Source organism: Dendrobium catenatum, unplaced genomic scaffold, assembly GCF_001605985.2.
Source record: "Dendrobium catenatum unplaced genomic scaffold, ASM160598v2 fragScaff_scaffold_621, whole genome shotgun sequence".
Lineage (NCBI taxonomy): Eukaryota > Viridiplantae > Streptophyta > Magnoliopsida > Asparagales > Orchidaceae > Dendrobium > Dendrobium catenatum.
Window position 1 is genome coordinate 14228550 of NW_021319083.1, and position 15863 is coordinate 14244412.

General features: G+C 40.2%; 1 protein-coding gene across 3 annotated transcripts; it reads right to left on the minus strand.

Moving 5' to 3' along the window:
• Nucleotides 1-776: 776 nt before the first annotated feature.
• Nucleotides 777-14031, minus strand: LOC110095153. Of its 3 annotated transcripts, XM_028695167.1 has the most exons (8): nt 12289-14031; nt 10853-12195; nt 8367-8482; nt 8217-8266; nt 2980-3075; nt 2678-2767; nt 2226-2318; nt 779-1150 (listed from the first exon to the last, which is right to left on the minus strand). In XM_028695167.1, the coding sequence occupies exons 2-8, from the start codon at nt 10921-10923 to the stop codon at nt 917-919; spliced, it is 750 nt and encodes a 249-aa protein (XP_028551000.1). In that variant the 5' UTR covers nt 10924-12195; nt 12289-14031; the 3' UTR covers nt 779-916. The 3 variants fall into 3 exon arrangements, with proteins under 3 accessions (XP_028551001.1, XP_028551000.1, XP_028551002.1); XM_028695168.1 differs by lacking the exon at nt 12289-14031 and having other exon boundaries at nt 777-1150; nt 10853-10954; XM_028695169.1 differs by having other exon boundaries at nt 852-1150; nt 8385-8482; nt 10853-14028.
• Between the last annotated feature and the right edge of the window lie 1832 nt (nt 14032-15863).

Consider the following 15863-nt stretch of genomic DNA (forward strand, 5'->3'; position numbering starts at 1 on the left):
ACTTGAAACATATCTGATGAGGTCATCGATCAACGGTTCAGACACGTGTTTCGCCGGAAGCATCGCCGATCGATGGCCACGATTCAGAGCTTATATTTTTAGTAGTTCATGCATTTTCAATTTTCAGTATTCCTGTTTTACCCTTGTGTGTGAGTGAGTTATGATGGGGCCCCGAGGGCGATTTAGTCATTAGTTAGCTTTTATTTACTTGTATCTCATGACCTATATATAGGGGTCATGTCTCATTGTATGAGGTTAATGAATTATTGCATGAAAATTTAGTTTGTGCTTCTTTTCTTCTTCTTGCATGAGAGCGTGAAGAGAAAGAGAGAGAGAAGGGTAAAAAGGGAAAAATGCAGGAATAAAAAAATACATCAAAATAAAATGATCATACTAAGATCAGAAATACATCGGGTAAATCGTGGCCGTAGATCTACGGCCACGTCGACGGTAGACTTTCCAACTGATGTCTCCATCAAAAGTGGTATGTAAAAATTCCATAATTTGCAAAAATGTTTCTGACATTATGATATCAAGGAGAACATGTTCATGTTAGCAAAGTAAAGAGTTTATCCTACATAAAACATGCAGTGTGAATATCACAACAAGAATCAATGCAGAGTATGCAGTTGCAAATCTTGCATCCCGCCTTCAATAGACAGGAAACTTCCTTTTTGGAGAGAAATTTCGTTGTCTCAGTTCTTCGGTTGTTTGTAGTCTTATTTAGGCTTTATTTGGGACAACTTTTTTATTGCTTTTTAAAATAAAATTTTTGTACAAAATTTAAAATTTTGTAGTAAAACTCTGTTTTAAAAAGCAATAAAAAGTCGTCCCAAACGAAGCCTTAATCTACTTCAGTAAGTATAATGTCCACATCTCGGATTTTGTGTTAGAATAAATACAACCAGGCATGCTTTTAAAATTTTTCTAGTTCCAATTGTGGGATACAAATATGCACGCAAACCCACATGCAGTAAAATTCATCCGTGAAACCTGAAAAGATTTTAAAATGTGTAAGCATTTTTAGCAAACTAGACTCGGAATAATGAACTACCTGCTTTATTTGATGTCTGACATTGTAACCTCCACCGGCCATAAAATCAATAGTCGCATCCTCCCACCAGGGTAGTAAGCAGTGTAGACGACCGATCTGAAATAGAGATGGAAGCTTTTCAACTTTAACTGAAAAATCGTAGAGGCAATTTATATTTCAATGAAATATCTATGGTCTTAGACGTCATAGAGAAGAAAACAAAAAGCATAAATCAACGAGAAATTGGAAGAAGATGCTGATTTTTCTTTAATTTTGCTGCATTGAGATATGTTCCTTCCAACAAAATTCCAAGTATTATATTTTAGATGACCTATGTCCATGCCCATACAAAAGTTTACATCAAATAGTTAACGTTGCTACGCTAATACTAGGTGTATACAATAAAACATAAAAGGGGCACACAAGAGGAAGAAGAAGAATTGCATGAAGAAAAAAGGAATCAGTTAGTTGCAAGCTATGATGCGCTGACATACCTCTAACAGGCGCCAGACACGTTTAAAATGTGTTTGATTAAAAAAATTAAACACAAATTGGACACGCGTGTCTTAAATATTTTTTTAAAAATATAATTTCTTGCATTCTAAATTTTTATTTATTTAAAATATATAAAACTAAATTTCGTATTCATATCCACAACACCAAATCAATAACTCGCAGTCAATACCCCATTCAACGAATATTCTCATTTTCATTTTTCTTTGGCTGATTGTGATTTTGGTTTCACAATAATACCTGATGTCATCTCAACATTGAAGTCTGACGTCGTTACAACAATGACATTTCAAAACCATCTCAACATCAAATTATGACACTGTCTTGATATTAATGCTCAACGCTAGTAATTTCTATACCCACAACTTGACAGCTCTATTTGTCCAACGTCGTCTTAACATCGATGACAGACGCCCTATCGTCAACGCCCTCTTAGCATTGATACCCAATACTTACTACATAACATCAATTAGGAATCAGTCAGTTGCAAGCTATGACGCTCAATACCTATTTTACACGACATTTTACAAAAATAGATAATTCAAATTTAAAAAAAAAAAATAAAGAAAGCTCTCATTGAAAGAAAAAAAAAGCACATAACTATGAAACGGTGAAAAATAGCAATGTATATGTCTGCATTGCCGAATACATTCCACTAAGAACAGCTGATTATTCTTACATTTGTCCCGTCAAGTGAACGGCCAATTGAAACTTTTTTGAATGCTAATATGTTGGCATAAAGTCGCAATGGAATGCTCTTTAATAAGGACACCTGGAAAAAGTAGAAAAAACTTGAGCAAACAGTATCTCAAACTTGGCTCCAAAGATGAATTAACTTGGTGTTGGAATGAGTGCAAATGTAAGAAAACAACATTAGTTGAATGCATCATTCCAAACTTATCATAGAAAGATAAAAGATCCTCAATTCCTCAAGTCAAATCACTTCAACACCAAATATGCATGTCATATTATGCATCATATTTTAGAACAGACCACACAATTGATGTTTAAGGGGGTGTTCATTAAAAGTGTGTGAAAAACAAATTTACTTCAGAAATATAAAATAATAGTTGCGAAATAGGCTTTCAGAAACACTAATCCATAAAAATCTGAAGTTGAAACACGTCTCACCCCAGCATATGCTACTGCTCGGGATAATTTACTGAGATTTCCGGTGCCTTCTGCATATACACTTGCATCAATCAAGATCAACCTTGTAACCTGCAAAACGTCAAAAGAAAAACTTACGATAACTTTAAACGAATTTATAATGCTATTTACATAAACATTTCATAAAATGAAACAGTTGTTGGAAGGTGGTGTAATGCCAACAAAATGAGTTGAAATTTCTCAGCAGTTAAAAATTTTAACAGATTACATTTAAAAAGCGGTTATAAAACAATCTCTAAAGCATATTCAAGGATTGTTAATACTGCTTCAGGATGATTCACTGCAAAGTCAATGGCAACGGAAGCTCCAAGACTTGGACCTACTAAAACCATCGGTCGCTCCACGTGTCTTCTCCAAAGCTGAGGTGCAAATTATTGGATTAATTAGCATTTGAGATAATGAAAGATAAGATATTAAATACATGATAAAAAAAATCTGAAGGCATCTTGAAGATTTTTTCATATTTAGAATGCATATTTATGCTGCCAGACAAAGAAAAGAATAAATAACATTGAATATGTAAACGTAAATAACTATGAGAATGCAAACTGTTCAGATGTACAGGGAAAAAAAAGATAAAAAAGTCAAAATTTAATAAGAGGACCTTGAAGATATAGCAACTAAACAAGACCTTTATCACCTACACGAGAGAGCACAAAATTTTCTCGCTTTATTTGATTAATGTACATGAGTACTTACAAAATTTTGGACAGCGTAAGAAAAAATACAGATAGGTACTTAATTTTGAGATTTTGTGTCATACCTTACGACAAGGTGGGACAACAAAGCAAGAAATTTGAGAGAATAGAAACAACATTTTTTTTTTAATCTCTATTTTCTCTTCTTCTATTGAATTTTCTCTTTTATATGAGAGAGAGAGAGAAGGGAAGGAAGAGAGAGAGAAAGAGGAAGTTAGTGTGTTACGCCGCCTCACAGTGAGCCGGCCCAGCCGGCCAAGGGGCCGGCTCAATGTTATTATAGGAGGTGGAATAGAGCCCGCCTCCTCTCATATTCTGCCAATTAAGGTGGGGCCCGCCCATCCTTGTGAGGTTCAAATTTGAATATAGGAGATGCTAGCGTTTTGAGAGGGAAATTAGTTTAGGAAAGTGTTTGTATTAAAGTGCATGAGGGGATTAGGGGAGGTCATGTTTGGATTGATTGGGAATTAGGGTTTCTTGGTGCTTGGGCTCTAAACTCTCTTGTCTAGAGATTTAGAAGAGACGATCCTCCTCTCAAATTAGGGATCACTTGTATCTTGCTTTCGTGTGTGTTTTGCATTATTTCGTTGATTGCAACCTTTCGTTTTGGGGCTGATTTTGCCCAATTTTTATGCTATTCTCGCTGTTTTCTTCCAATTAGTGATGGGTTTGCTTGCGAACTCAAGTATTACCTTAGGGTTACTTGCGAACTCAAGTATTTCCTATCAAATTGGTATCAGAGCAAGTCTCGGGACTGATGGAGGGCTGTTTTCGACGAATTCCAGCAGCAGTTTTTTGCCCCGAAAACGAAGAAGTTGTTGTTTTTTTACTCCAAAATCCTATTTTTGTGAATCTACAAAAACCGGGTTGCGATGGCGGCCAAAAAGGTGGATGCATTGGAGGAAAGACTTGAAGGGGAGATGAATCAAATCAAAACTACGGTGGAGGAAAGGATTTCTTACATGGAGGGACAAGTCGCCGACCTCCGAGATATGATGATAAAAATGTTAGAGATTCAAATCAGACAACGGCTTCAGTGGCCAAAGGGGTGGAAGAAAAAAACAAGAGTTCCGAAATCCGTAAAGAGGAAGATGAGGTGGAGATCATGGAAGGGGAAGGAAGAAGACCCAATCTGGAGCCTATCCAGAGGGAAGAAAGAAGAGGTTATGGGGAACCCCGAGAGGGATACTACGGCCGCCGTGGTGCTGATTTTAAAGACAGAAGGGGGGATTTTGAAGGGAGTTTGGGCTATGGAAGAGCAAGGGAAGAGCGGGACACATGGGGTGGACCGAGCACTTGGGAAAGGGGAAGTTATGGAAGAATCAGGGGAAATGGTGGTGACCAGAAGGTGAGAAAGTTGAAGATGCCCATCTTCGAAGGAGAAGATGCGTATGGATGGATTTACAAGGTAGAGCGGTACTTTGCCGTCAACCGGTTGATGGAGGAGGAGAAGCTAACAGCAGCGGGATTGTGCTTGGAAGGGAAAGCCCTGTCGTGGTTTCAGTGGAGAGACCAACGGAGGCCGACTAGGAACTGGAGGGAATTTAAAGAATGCATAATAGAGTGTTTCCAAACCGATCGGGGAGGAGACTTCTATGAGCAGTTCTTTGCTTTGACATAGGAGGGATCTGTAGCAAATTACCAGGAGTAGTTTGAGCACTTAGCTAGTAGGGTGGAGCGACTCTCAGATACAGTGTTGGAGGGGAATTTCATGAAATGGTTAAAGGCAGAGATCCGAGCAGCAGTGAAGGTGTTGATGCCCCGTGACTTGGGGGAGGCCATGAAGTTGACCCAACTGGTGGAAAATCAGAGGAATTTGGTGAAAGGAGCCAGGAGTAGCAGCACCGGGGGCACGTACAGGATGACGACTACTCACCTCGCACCTAAAGGCCATGCAACATGAGGGAATCAAGAGGATACCAAGGAGAAGACAGGAGGAAATGGAGGAAACGTTAAGCGACTGATGGAGAAAGAGATGCAGGAAAAGAGGGCCAAGGGGTTGTGCTTCCGATGCGATGAAAAGTACACACCAGGACATTGGTGCAAGGGCTGAACTCTTCAGGTTCTCACCGTCTGCGATGACGAGGAAACTGAGGGAGGTGAGGAGGAGACAGAGGAGGAGATGGAGGAGAAGCTACACTTGGATCTGGCTGAGGTCTCCCTGAACTCAGTAGTAGGGTTCACTATGAATCACAATATGAAGGTGAAGGGAGAAATCGAGGACCGAGAGGTTGTGGTGCTGATTGATAGTGGGGCTACTCACAATTTCATTTCCACCCAGGTCGTCGACCAACTGGGAGTGAGATTGGTGGACACCGGATCTTACGGGGTGATGATGGGCACAGGGAAGGTGGAGAAAGGCTAGGGGATTTGTAGAGGAGTGCAACTGACGATCTTGGGGATACAGGTGAGGGAGGACTTTCTTCCACTGGAGCTTGGGAGCACGGACTCCATCTTGGGGATGAAATGGCTGCAAACTTTGGGTGATACCAAAGTGAATTGGGGAGCACTCACGATGGAGTTGATGGTGGATGGCAAGAAGGTAGTGATTAAGGGGGATGCAGGGCTTTCCAAATCCCTGGTTTTTCTTAAAACGATGGTGAGAGATATCCAGTTGGCTGGTGGAGTTTCAGAGTTTGGAGGGAGCAAGATTGGAGGAGGGAGGAGACATACCCCTCTCCATTCAGCCGTTGATTCAACAGTTCCAAGAGGTGTTTCAGCCACCTCAGGGGGGGATTTCCACCACAGAGGGAGCAGAAGCATGCCATCGTGTTGAAGGAGAGAGTGTCTCCCATCAGTGTCCGACCTTATCGCTACCCTCAATTCCAAAAAGATGAAATAGAAAGGTTGATTAGAGAGATGCTGGAGGCAGAGATCATCAGACCCAGTATTAGCCGCTTTTCTAGCCCTGTTATGTTGGTGAAAAAGAAGGATGGCAGCTGGCATTTTTGTGTGGACTACAGAGCACTCAACAAGGAAACTGTACCTGAGAAGTTTCCTATACCAGTCATTGACGAACTGCTAGATGAACTGATTGGAACCATGATCTTCAGCAAGATAGACTTGAAATCGGATTACCATCAGATCTAAATGAAGGAGGATGTACCCAAAACGGCTTTCAGAACTCACGAAGGACATTAGGAGTTCCTAGTGATGCCATTTGGCCTCACCAATGCTCCAGCTACTTTCCAGACCCTTATGAATAAGGTTTTCAAACCTTCTCTCAGATGATTTGTGCTGGTATTCTTTGATGACATCCTGGTCCATAGTGGGACAGAAGAGGATCACTGGGAGCATTTGAAGAGGGTTTTAGAGGTACTGCAGGAGCATCAGCTGAGGGCTAATTTGAAGAAGTGCTTCTTTGCACAAGCCAGTGTAGAGTACTTGGGCTATGTGGTGTCAAAAAAGGGAGTTGCAGCAGATCAGCCCAAAATTGAAGCAATGATAAGGTGGCCAGCGCCTAAAAATTTGAAGGAATTGAGGGGATTCCTAGGACTGACGAGTTACTACAGGAGGTTCGTGAAGGGTTACAGCTCCATAGCATGGCCACTCACTGAACAGTTGAAGAAGGATGGGTTCCTATGGGGGGAGGCGACCACATCAGCATTTGAGAGCTTGAAGAAGGCGATGACTACAGTGTTGGTCCTAGCCTTGCCAGATTTCACTCAAACCTTCATTGTGGAGACAGATGCTTCCGGATACGGGCTGGGTGCAGTCCTAATGCAGATTCGTAGACCCATTGCCTATTTCAAAGTTTTCATCTATATTGTGTTGTGATTTGACTCAAATGTCCCAAAAAATATATATTTCAGAATCAGGGCAAATGAGATTGCATTGGTGCGACATGGTAACGTATGTGATGGACATGCCTTTATGCTAAAATGTAAGTGGGATTTTAGGATTTTAAAATGACACGCAAGCTTTGGATAAAATTTAGGATTAAATTAACTTAGAATTTATTATTATTACTATTATTATTATTATTATTATTAACTCTTTCTCTTAAATTTCCTCACTTGTGTTGAACTTTGTAAATGTTTCGAAAAGTATTTCATTGCCTTGCATGAATGTAAAATTTATGTTTTATATTCATGTAGCGATCCAAGGAATATACATGTCTTCTCTAAGTAATTTTGATGTTTTGGACAAGTCGATGCAATTTTTTTTGCGAAAGAATAATGTTATGGTGACTTTCACGCAACGTCGCATCCAATGTTCGACGTTTTTTCATCATGTCCAATCGAAATGAGCATAAGTGCATCTTTGATGATTTCGACACTCTAAACACATCAGCGCAAGTTACTTTGCAAGCTGGTGACATTTGAGCAACTTCGATCGCAATTAAGGAGTTTTGAGCTAGATTTACAAGACATCTTATTAGTTGGGCTTCCTACTTGTATTGTTTGCTCGGATCAGCTGCGAGACACAGACAAAGGTCAACAATCTAGGCATGTATAACTTCAAGCAATGAAAGCTAAGTATAGACAACATGTGCAGAAAGCAAACATATCCTACACGCTGCATAAATCGTTCAAGTGATTGGAGTCTATTAAAGCTAGATTTCATTTAATGATTTGAGTTCATACGAGAAATGTTAAGGATTGATGCAGGTGCACATTTGATCGTCACTTGCTTTCAAAAACCATAAATTTTGTTTTGTCAAAAAATAAGTTGCATCAAAATGCCACACAAAGAGTGAAAAAACAAATAATATCTATGTCGACACGAATCAAAACCTATTAGATGAAAACAGCAGCAGCACATATAATCAAACAAAATTGAAAATTAATAGTTAGAGCTACCTCGTAAAGGTGCTCACGCTTTGCAGCCACACCAGTTGATGGAAGCATTTCTAGAAATGCACAAATCAAGAAGGATTCAGGTAAGAATTTATAAGAATCGATGATAAATTTTTATCAGTCCAAATGATCAAGAAGTACGGCTCAAGCTACCACAAGAGAAAAAATTACTCAAATCAGAAAAACCCCAGCCAAGAATGTCCACAGCCCATGCCTCAAGTCCAGCGTCCTCAAGATATGGATACGCATATCTCCATTCTAAACATGAACTGTAGAAAGACTTTAACTGAGCTTAGCATCGGATTGCAAGGACCTTCAATGAACATGCCAGAATTGTACCAAAACATCAAAGGTGCTGCAGAACAAGAAATTGAAAGACAACGTTTGCAAGCAATCCCCGAACTTGCTTATTTATGGCTTTCTAATTAAAATTTTTTTGAAAGAAACTCTAGAGAATCATGATTCATTAAATGGCAAGATTGTTTCCAATAACTCAACATAAAGATTTGAGTGCCTAACTGATGCATGACATATATGAAAATATGATTTAGATGAGGGTTTTTGCACGCTTGATGATTAAGAACAAGTTAAGCTTTATGTTGAGTTAAATAATGAAATAAAATATAAAGAGCGGTAAACACAAGCTTTGGCCAAGTTACTTGCGAAAAGTAAAAAATACATAACAATCAATTACTCCTGACGTTGCATACGAAATAGGTTTCAACAATAAATCTCTAATCTAACAATAAGAGTAGTACTATGAAAGGTTTCCCACACAATTCCTACTAAATACTAGGCTTTAGCAGGAAAAGTTAACACAACTTTTCATGATTCAATTAGAACTACAATTGGAGCGATTAAAATATAAAAGAGTAGGAGGAGGATTTACCCAAATAAACAGGACATATAAGGCTCCAATGTTGTGTTTAGGTGCTTGAGAGGAAGTAGAAAGCAACCTCGATTCTTCTCGATATTGTTGGACAGCAATCTGAAGTTTAAGACCAGAAAAACAGCCATAGGAGATTGTTACGATTGTTGGGCAGCAGCTTTGACACTTGGGAAATTCTGGACAGCACCCTATAGTGATTGGATAAGCATTTGGCAGCTGTTATGGGCTGCTGGAAGCTTGTGGACAGCAATTTCAGACCTCCAATGGCGCAGGAAAGCAAGGGGCCGGTGCTGAATCCTCTCTACAGCAGATATAACAGCAGGACAGCCGCTTTGGCTTGGGGAGGGTTTAGTCCAGATTTTGAGGGGATTAGGTTTAAGGTTTGTGAGAGGATCTTGAAGGGAAAAACTGAGATCAATTTCCAAATTGAAATTTCTTGATTTGGAAATAAATTTAAGCAGGTTATGGGATGAGGGAGGGCGCGGGTAGGCTAGGGCTGGGTTTGGAAGTATTTCCAAAGTAAGGGGCTGATTTTATGGGAAATAAATAATGAGGTGAGCAAGGGGAGGGTTTGGCCAAGAGAGAGGGAGGGTTGTGTGTGTCTAGATTCAATGTATTTGGAGTTAAGGCATTAATTACTCAATCAATTCAGATTTGAATTAATTGATTTATTTAATAGTCTTTCCAAAATAGGATTTATGGAATAGGAAGGATTTGAGATTTTAATTTGAATTATTTCAAATTCAAACTCCTTCCAAAGATAGATGGAGTTAAATAAGGAAAGTGGAGCTTTAGGAAATAATTTAATCTGAAGAGGGGGATATGGAGACCGGTGGCTTGATGGGACGGAGAAGGAAGGCCGGTGGTCTTCAGGTGGTGGTGGGGGCGTCGGTTGGTAAGCGGAGGGACGGTGAGGGGGTGGTCGGTGGATCCAGGGGTTCGGGTAGGGAGTTGGGTCATGGGTGGGGGGAAGACGATGGTGGAGCTAGCCGACGGTGAGGGTGAGACTAAGGAGGCCGGTGGTAAGGTGGAGTGTGGCCTAATGGAGGAGGAGGAAGGGAAAGAAAAAAACGAAAGAAAGGTAAGGAAGAAGAACCACAAATCCGACTGTCTCTAAGGTTGGTGGGAGATCCGATTTTCCTCTCCTAGGGATTTCTCCAAGACTCACAAAATCTCACATCAAGAGAACAATATGCAAGAAATTTTCATAATATTCATTCATTAACCCTCAAAGAAGAAGAGGGAGGCTTTAAATAGCCCATACAATGAGAAAATAATAAGTACTACAATGCCCCTAGGGCTTACACATACTTAAGCCCTTAAGTAAGGGAAAAAATGGAAAAACATAATAAAACTTCATAAATAAAAACAAATAAATCAATAATAAATACGAAAAAAAAAAGTAGAGCGGTAAAACCGTGGCTGTAGATCGACGGCCACACATCTAATAAATCTTCCATGTCTTGATGTCCTCATCACTAACATTCAAATGACTGAACTAAAGATAATAAAACATCTACCACTTCAAATCAATCTACATTTGCTCCAGATTTCGCCTAATCTAAATTTAATGGATCATTCATGACACTATATTTTGTTAAGGCGAGAAACTGCTTTCATCTTTATTTGCTTCACATGCTATTTCAATGTGTAATCATGCAGTCTTATTAATGTTTTGGACTCTCTCTTCAATGAAAAACATTAAAAAAAAAAGGATGGCAGGAAATTTCTTAAATAAGAGTTGGTATACCTGTCAAAACCGTGGAGAAGAACAACTGGCTCGCTTGCAGTCTGTTGTATTGGCTTCACACAGCTACTCATGATAGAGCTTCCCAAAAAACTGATCTGAAAGCTGCAGTGTTAATCATAGAAAAGTTTGGAGCAGAATATGATGGAGCCTAAGGTATCATTTTAAACAAGAAAAAGAATTTTTTTCTACTCGTAACTGTAACTTGGGGTTATTTTTTAAGCTAACATTAAATTGGGTCCTTCTCATACGTCATACCACTAGCTAATGTTGCCAGTTGGTTCAGGATGTAGACCTCGAACTCTGCCTCAACCAAAAGAAATTCAAATTAGTCAATGGTTTTCAAGACTCTTTATGTTAGCCATATTTCCATAAATCTGACATTTTTAGTTTTCCCTGTAAAGAAGTTGGCCACCCAAAGGGAGACCACCATCACCATCATTAGTCTTATCCCAACCACTTGAATCGGTGAAAATAGAGAAACAAGAAGGATAAAAACATCAATGATAGTGTTGTCATAATATTTTTAAAGATCACAGGTTCACATGACTATATTTTATCTTTCCTTTATTCAATCTTATGCTAAGCACATTATGAAGTTAATCTGGATTCAAAATGAAACTAATCATACGTAATCAATAACATACAGGAAAAAGGGGATCATAATTATTCAATTTTTAGATGTATTTAGTTTTATAATATTCATGGATCATTTGCTACAAAATATAAATAAAGACTTAATAATAACTTCTAAGTGAGAGATCAAGGCACTAACAGATGGACAGCATCAACCCAAAAGCTTAAATTAATGGATAAGATTACATTTATTAAAAATAGGAATTTTAAGTCATATTTCAGTTCCAATATGAGACTATTTTTCACTCACTCGACATTTGCTATCACCACTTATGTGGTGGATTGACGGAAGAATTGAACCTGCTAGAAGGAATACCCAATCTAGGAAACAAAAACAAGCTTAAAGCTTCAAAAGAGATTAAAATTCATCATCCTCTTCCCAGTACAATGTTTACATGTATAAGCTAGCTAAACAACATTCTAAAAAACACTAGAGAAATAAGTACAAGAGAAATTTTATTACTAAAATCGCATTTAGTTAAGATATTCCTACATCATACTCCCCTTGCGTCAGAAAAGCTTGACTACGTCGAGACTCATCATCAGTAGGGCGGTTGGTGTAGAAATCATAAGTAATCCTCCTGGATCGAAGACTCTGTGTTTTCTATACATACCCGCAAGCTTGTTCATTACCCCACTAAGTTCCTTTAGACTTCCACAAATTTGCATACATCCATTGGATAAGCTTCTAATTCCATCCAACAGAAATCCTACAGTTGGATCTACTGCGTCAATTTCAATCGGCACTCGATCGGCTTTAAACTTTGAGAATGCAACTCCAACATGTTGAAAAAACAAATTACCTTATATTGAGCTAATGCTAGTGCAGAGAACACCATTTGAATATTTGGGACAAGCAAGCTAGGTTGATCAGCAAGAAAATAAGCCATTCTTCCAGTCTCTTGTTTGAGTAGTATTCTCCTTTCGCGGTGGATGCCATCACAGGATATAATAGCCAGATCATGCACCTCATTAATCATTTGTTAACTTGGTTTGCAACATGATATTCTAGGTCTGCTTCTTTTTGTCCATCATGCCCATATTTGGCCCTTTTTTATACTCGAGGACTTTTGGCAGTACATGAAGTCAATACTCTTCATGCGGTAGAACATACTCATCTCAAAATAGGGTGACAATTAAATTTTCCTTCAGAACAACCATGGCAATATCAATACTTGTAACCCAAAGTAGCTCATCATGACAAACAAGATAACCCAACAGAATTCATTCACGATATGTTATAACATTAACAAGATAACCTAACACAAACATGGGATAAGCAGAATTTTGTAAGTATATCAAGATAACGAGGATGAAATGGACTTAAAAATCTTTCATTTCGCAACTTTTTAGTAACATCAGTACCACCGGTGAGAGGCCTTGTCTAGTTGTACTAACTTCCTAAGGTTCCCGATCTCCAGCGGGATCCATCCTTTGTAGTTGTTAAAGTACTCGATGTACAGCTCCAGGATCTTGGTAAGGAGAAGCCGAACTCGGCCTTCGCATGAATGAGCTCGGAACGGAAGAGACCAGGAAGAATGTGGACTCCATAAGAGCGAAAGCAGGGTGTGCGCGCGTGTTCACGGATGCTTGACCACACAATTTGGGAACATATCAGGTATGAGTGGTCACGCGGGAGGTGTTTGTCGCGACTAGATCACGAACGCGAGTTGATGTGCGGGCAGGCATGATTCGATAGCGTGGATAAGGTCGCGGCTAGCGTGAACTGCAGGCGACGGGCTGTGGGTCGATTGTGGGAGCGAGCGGGAGCGAAAGTGGAAGCAGAGTGCAGAGTGCCAGTCACACGTGGGCACTTGTTAGGTCGCATGCTGGAAGCGAGCCAACAAGTTGAGTGAAATAGACAATAGCAGAGGCAGTTGATTCGTCGGGTTCCAGATCGTAATAGTCGTGCCCGTCTTTTTCTCATCTGGAACAACCAAATTCTGATCGATTCTACTTTGCAGATAATAGGCCTGCTTGACGAGCTCTAGATGACAGGAGCGAACTGGGAGAGGGAGTTGGAGTGCAGTCCGAACGGAAGCGGGAGTGCGTTTGGGGTCGAAGGAGCAGAGAGGGAGCGGATTATGATCGCAAGTTTGGTGGCGAGAAAAATCAGAGGCGGAATTGGAACAAACAGCGATGCGGGACACCGGCATGAGGGCGGATCTGATCTGACGAGAGGCAAGTCACGGACGATGGTTGCGAACTGCGTGTTCTGGAAGTTGGAGTGGTGGATAGTCATGGACAACGGCAGCAGGTTGGTTGCGAATCTGTTTGAGATCACGTGAAGTATTAGCGAAGGGTCGCTGGCCGGGCGGAGGATCTCGCCATTGGAGTGGAAGTTAGAGCGGAGGTGTGGGCTCCGAAAATTCGGCCCCGGCCTCCCCGCCGCACAATTGATTGCTTTGGTTTATCGGCAAAGGGAGTTTTAACAGATTAAGTTCCGAAGTAAATTTTGGAAGGCATATGAGTTTGTAGATAAGACACTACCCAGAGATTTCGCCCTCATTTTGCGAGGACTTTATGATATGAGTTCTGGTTTCCTATAGGCGCAAGCTCCTATCGTTAATTACCCCTCCCGATCACGAGAGAGAACTTTCAATTAAGGCTAATCATCAATCAAATACGTAGAAATACGTGTTATCTGGCATATAGTAGCAGCAATGGACTTCGGATTGGAAGTTTGAAGGACTGAAAGATTTAATATTTAAAATTAGAAATTTCACCATCTTTCACTTAAAGCGGATGGTGGGAGAATGGATGATGGACCCGATCAAGATCTCATGGTTCCGTCGTCCCGGGCCATCGTGGTCCCTGGTCTACTTAGTCAGAGGAGATAGTCGATCCAACCTGACAGAAGGATCCTTGTCGGCAACCATGAGTTGCTTCGTCCAAGGGGACCTTATAGACCTGGGGTGAATGCTTGTCTAAGGGGACAAATTTTAATCCGCCTTAGCTAACAGAGGGCTTTATGCCCTATCGATTATATCTTATTGATTCATATCTCAAGATTTGATGCTAATAAGGATCGTATTGGATCTGGCCATAACCGGTATTTCGTGGCGCCATTTGGCGGCAAAATCACTCGGTTCAGAGGGCCCCGGGTCATAGCCGTTTATCCTGCGGTGTCATTTGGTGGCAAAACCACCGATTAGAGGACATGTACCACGTCCTTACTGGAAGGAGATCGTTTGAGAATAGATCCTAGTGATATTTCAACTAGACATTATCTCTTTATGAGCTAAAGGTATATTTGAATTTGTCCACCTCGGCAAACTGTTGTGGAGGGTGGATGGATTTTGCTTTGAGTGATTGATGGATGATTTCAAATTTAAATATCTTAAATTTTGGAATTTTTGAATTTTGAGTTGACTTTTGGGAGGCATTTGAAAATATTTTTGAACCCCTCCGGTTGAGATTTTCATTCAACACGGCCATCATCGGGGTATGCATGGGGTCATTTCCCTTTTGTTGATTGAACCCTGTCGACTCGACCGAAATATTGACCGAGGATCGGGTTTCTTGTAGGCTTTGTGCCTTTGCTTATGAATTTTCTTTGTTTAAGGCATTGAAGGCCTAATATGAATGTATAAAATAAATATTCCGGTCAACTTTGTGACCGCATATTTATCTGATGGTTCGAACCCTGTCTACTCCTATTTACTTGCTTAGGAGAATCGGGTTTCACAGGCTTTATGCTCTTTTTTTTATGAATTCTCTTGATTATAGGCCTTGAAAGCCTAATATGAATATATTAAAATAAATATACTGGTCACCACAACCGTGTATTTGTTTGAAGGTTCGAACCCTGTCAACTTCTATTGATCCGTATAGAAGGATCGCGTTCGAACAAGAATTCACTCATTGACCCGCACAGCATCCCTAGACGTCACATGTGTACCAATAACACGCTCGTCGGGGCCCATGCGGGTCGGGATTATATTTTTCCCTTTAGTGTACCTATGCGTATACAATTTATAGTGCACGTGCAGGAGCATTTTATCATATTTTGGTTGTGCGGATAATTGTTGGTTGAATGCACAATATTTCATTTGAGAACCTATACACGCCTTCTGTCCGCTAATACGAGTGTTGTTGATCCAGTGGCGGTGAGTTGTAAATTGTAGACGCCTTCTGTCTGCTTGCATAAGTGTTGCATATCTGGTGGCATTGCGTTGAAGATTGTAGACGCCTTCTGTCTGCTCGTATGAGTGTTGCAGATCCGGTGGCGTTATTATCAGGATGTCATGAGGCATCTCATCATCTTATTGTTGACTCCCCTTTTCTCATTCACCGGGGAAGGGTTTCCTTGAAATTCGTGGATGCTGCCTTGAAAGGAGCTCCTTTTGAGATTGTTAGTGTGGTGGACTTGTTATTT

What these genes read in the sequence shown, in the direction of transcription:
- LOC110095153 (XM_028695168.1), bottom strand. Translation starts at nt 10,923, where the DNA reads ATGAGTAGCTGTGTGAAGCCAATACAACAGACTGCAAGCGAGCCAGTT. An exon ending in CTTCTCCACGGTTTTGACAG is followed by an intron (nt 8,483 to 10,852) that starts GTATACCAACTC and finishes GTCTTTCTACAG; the next exon opens with TTCATGTTTAGAATGGAGAT. An exon ending in GTTCACTTGACGGGACAAAT is followed by an intron (nt 1,151 to 2,225) that starts GTAAGAATAATC and finishes TCTCTATTTCAG; the next exon opens with ATCGGTCGTCTACACTGCTT.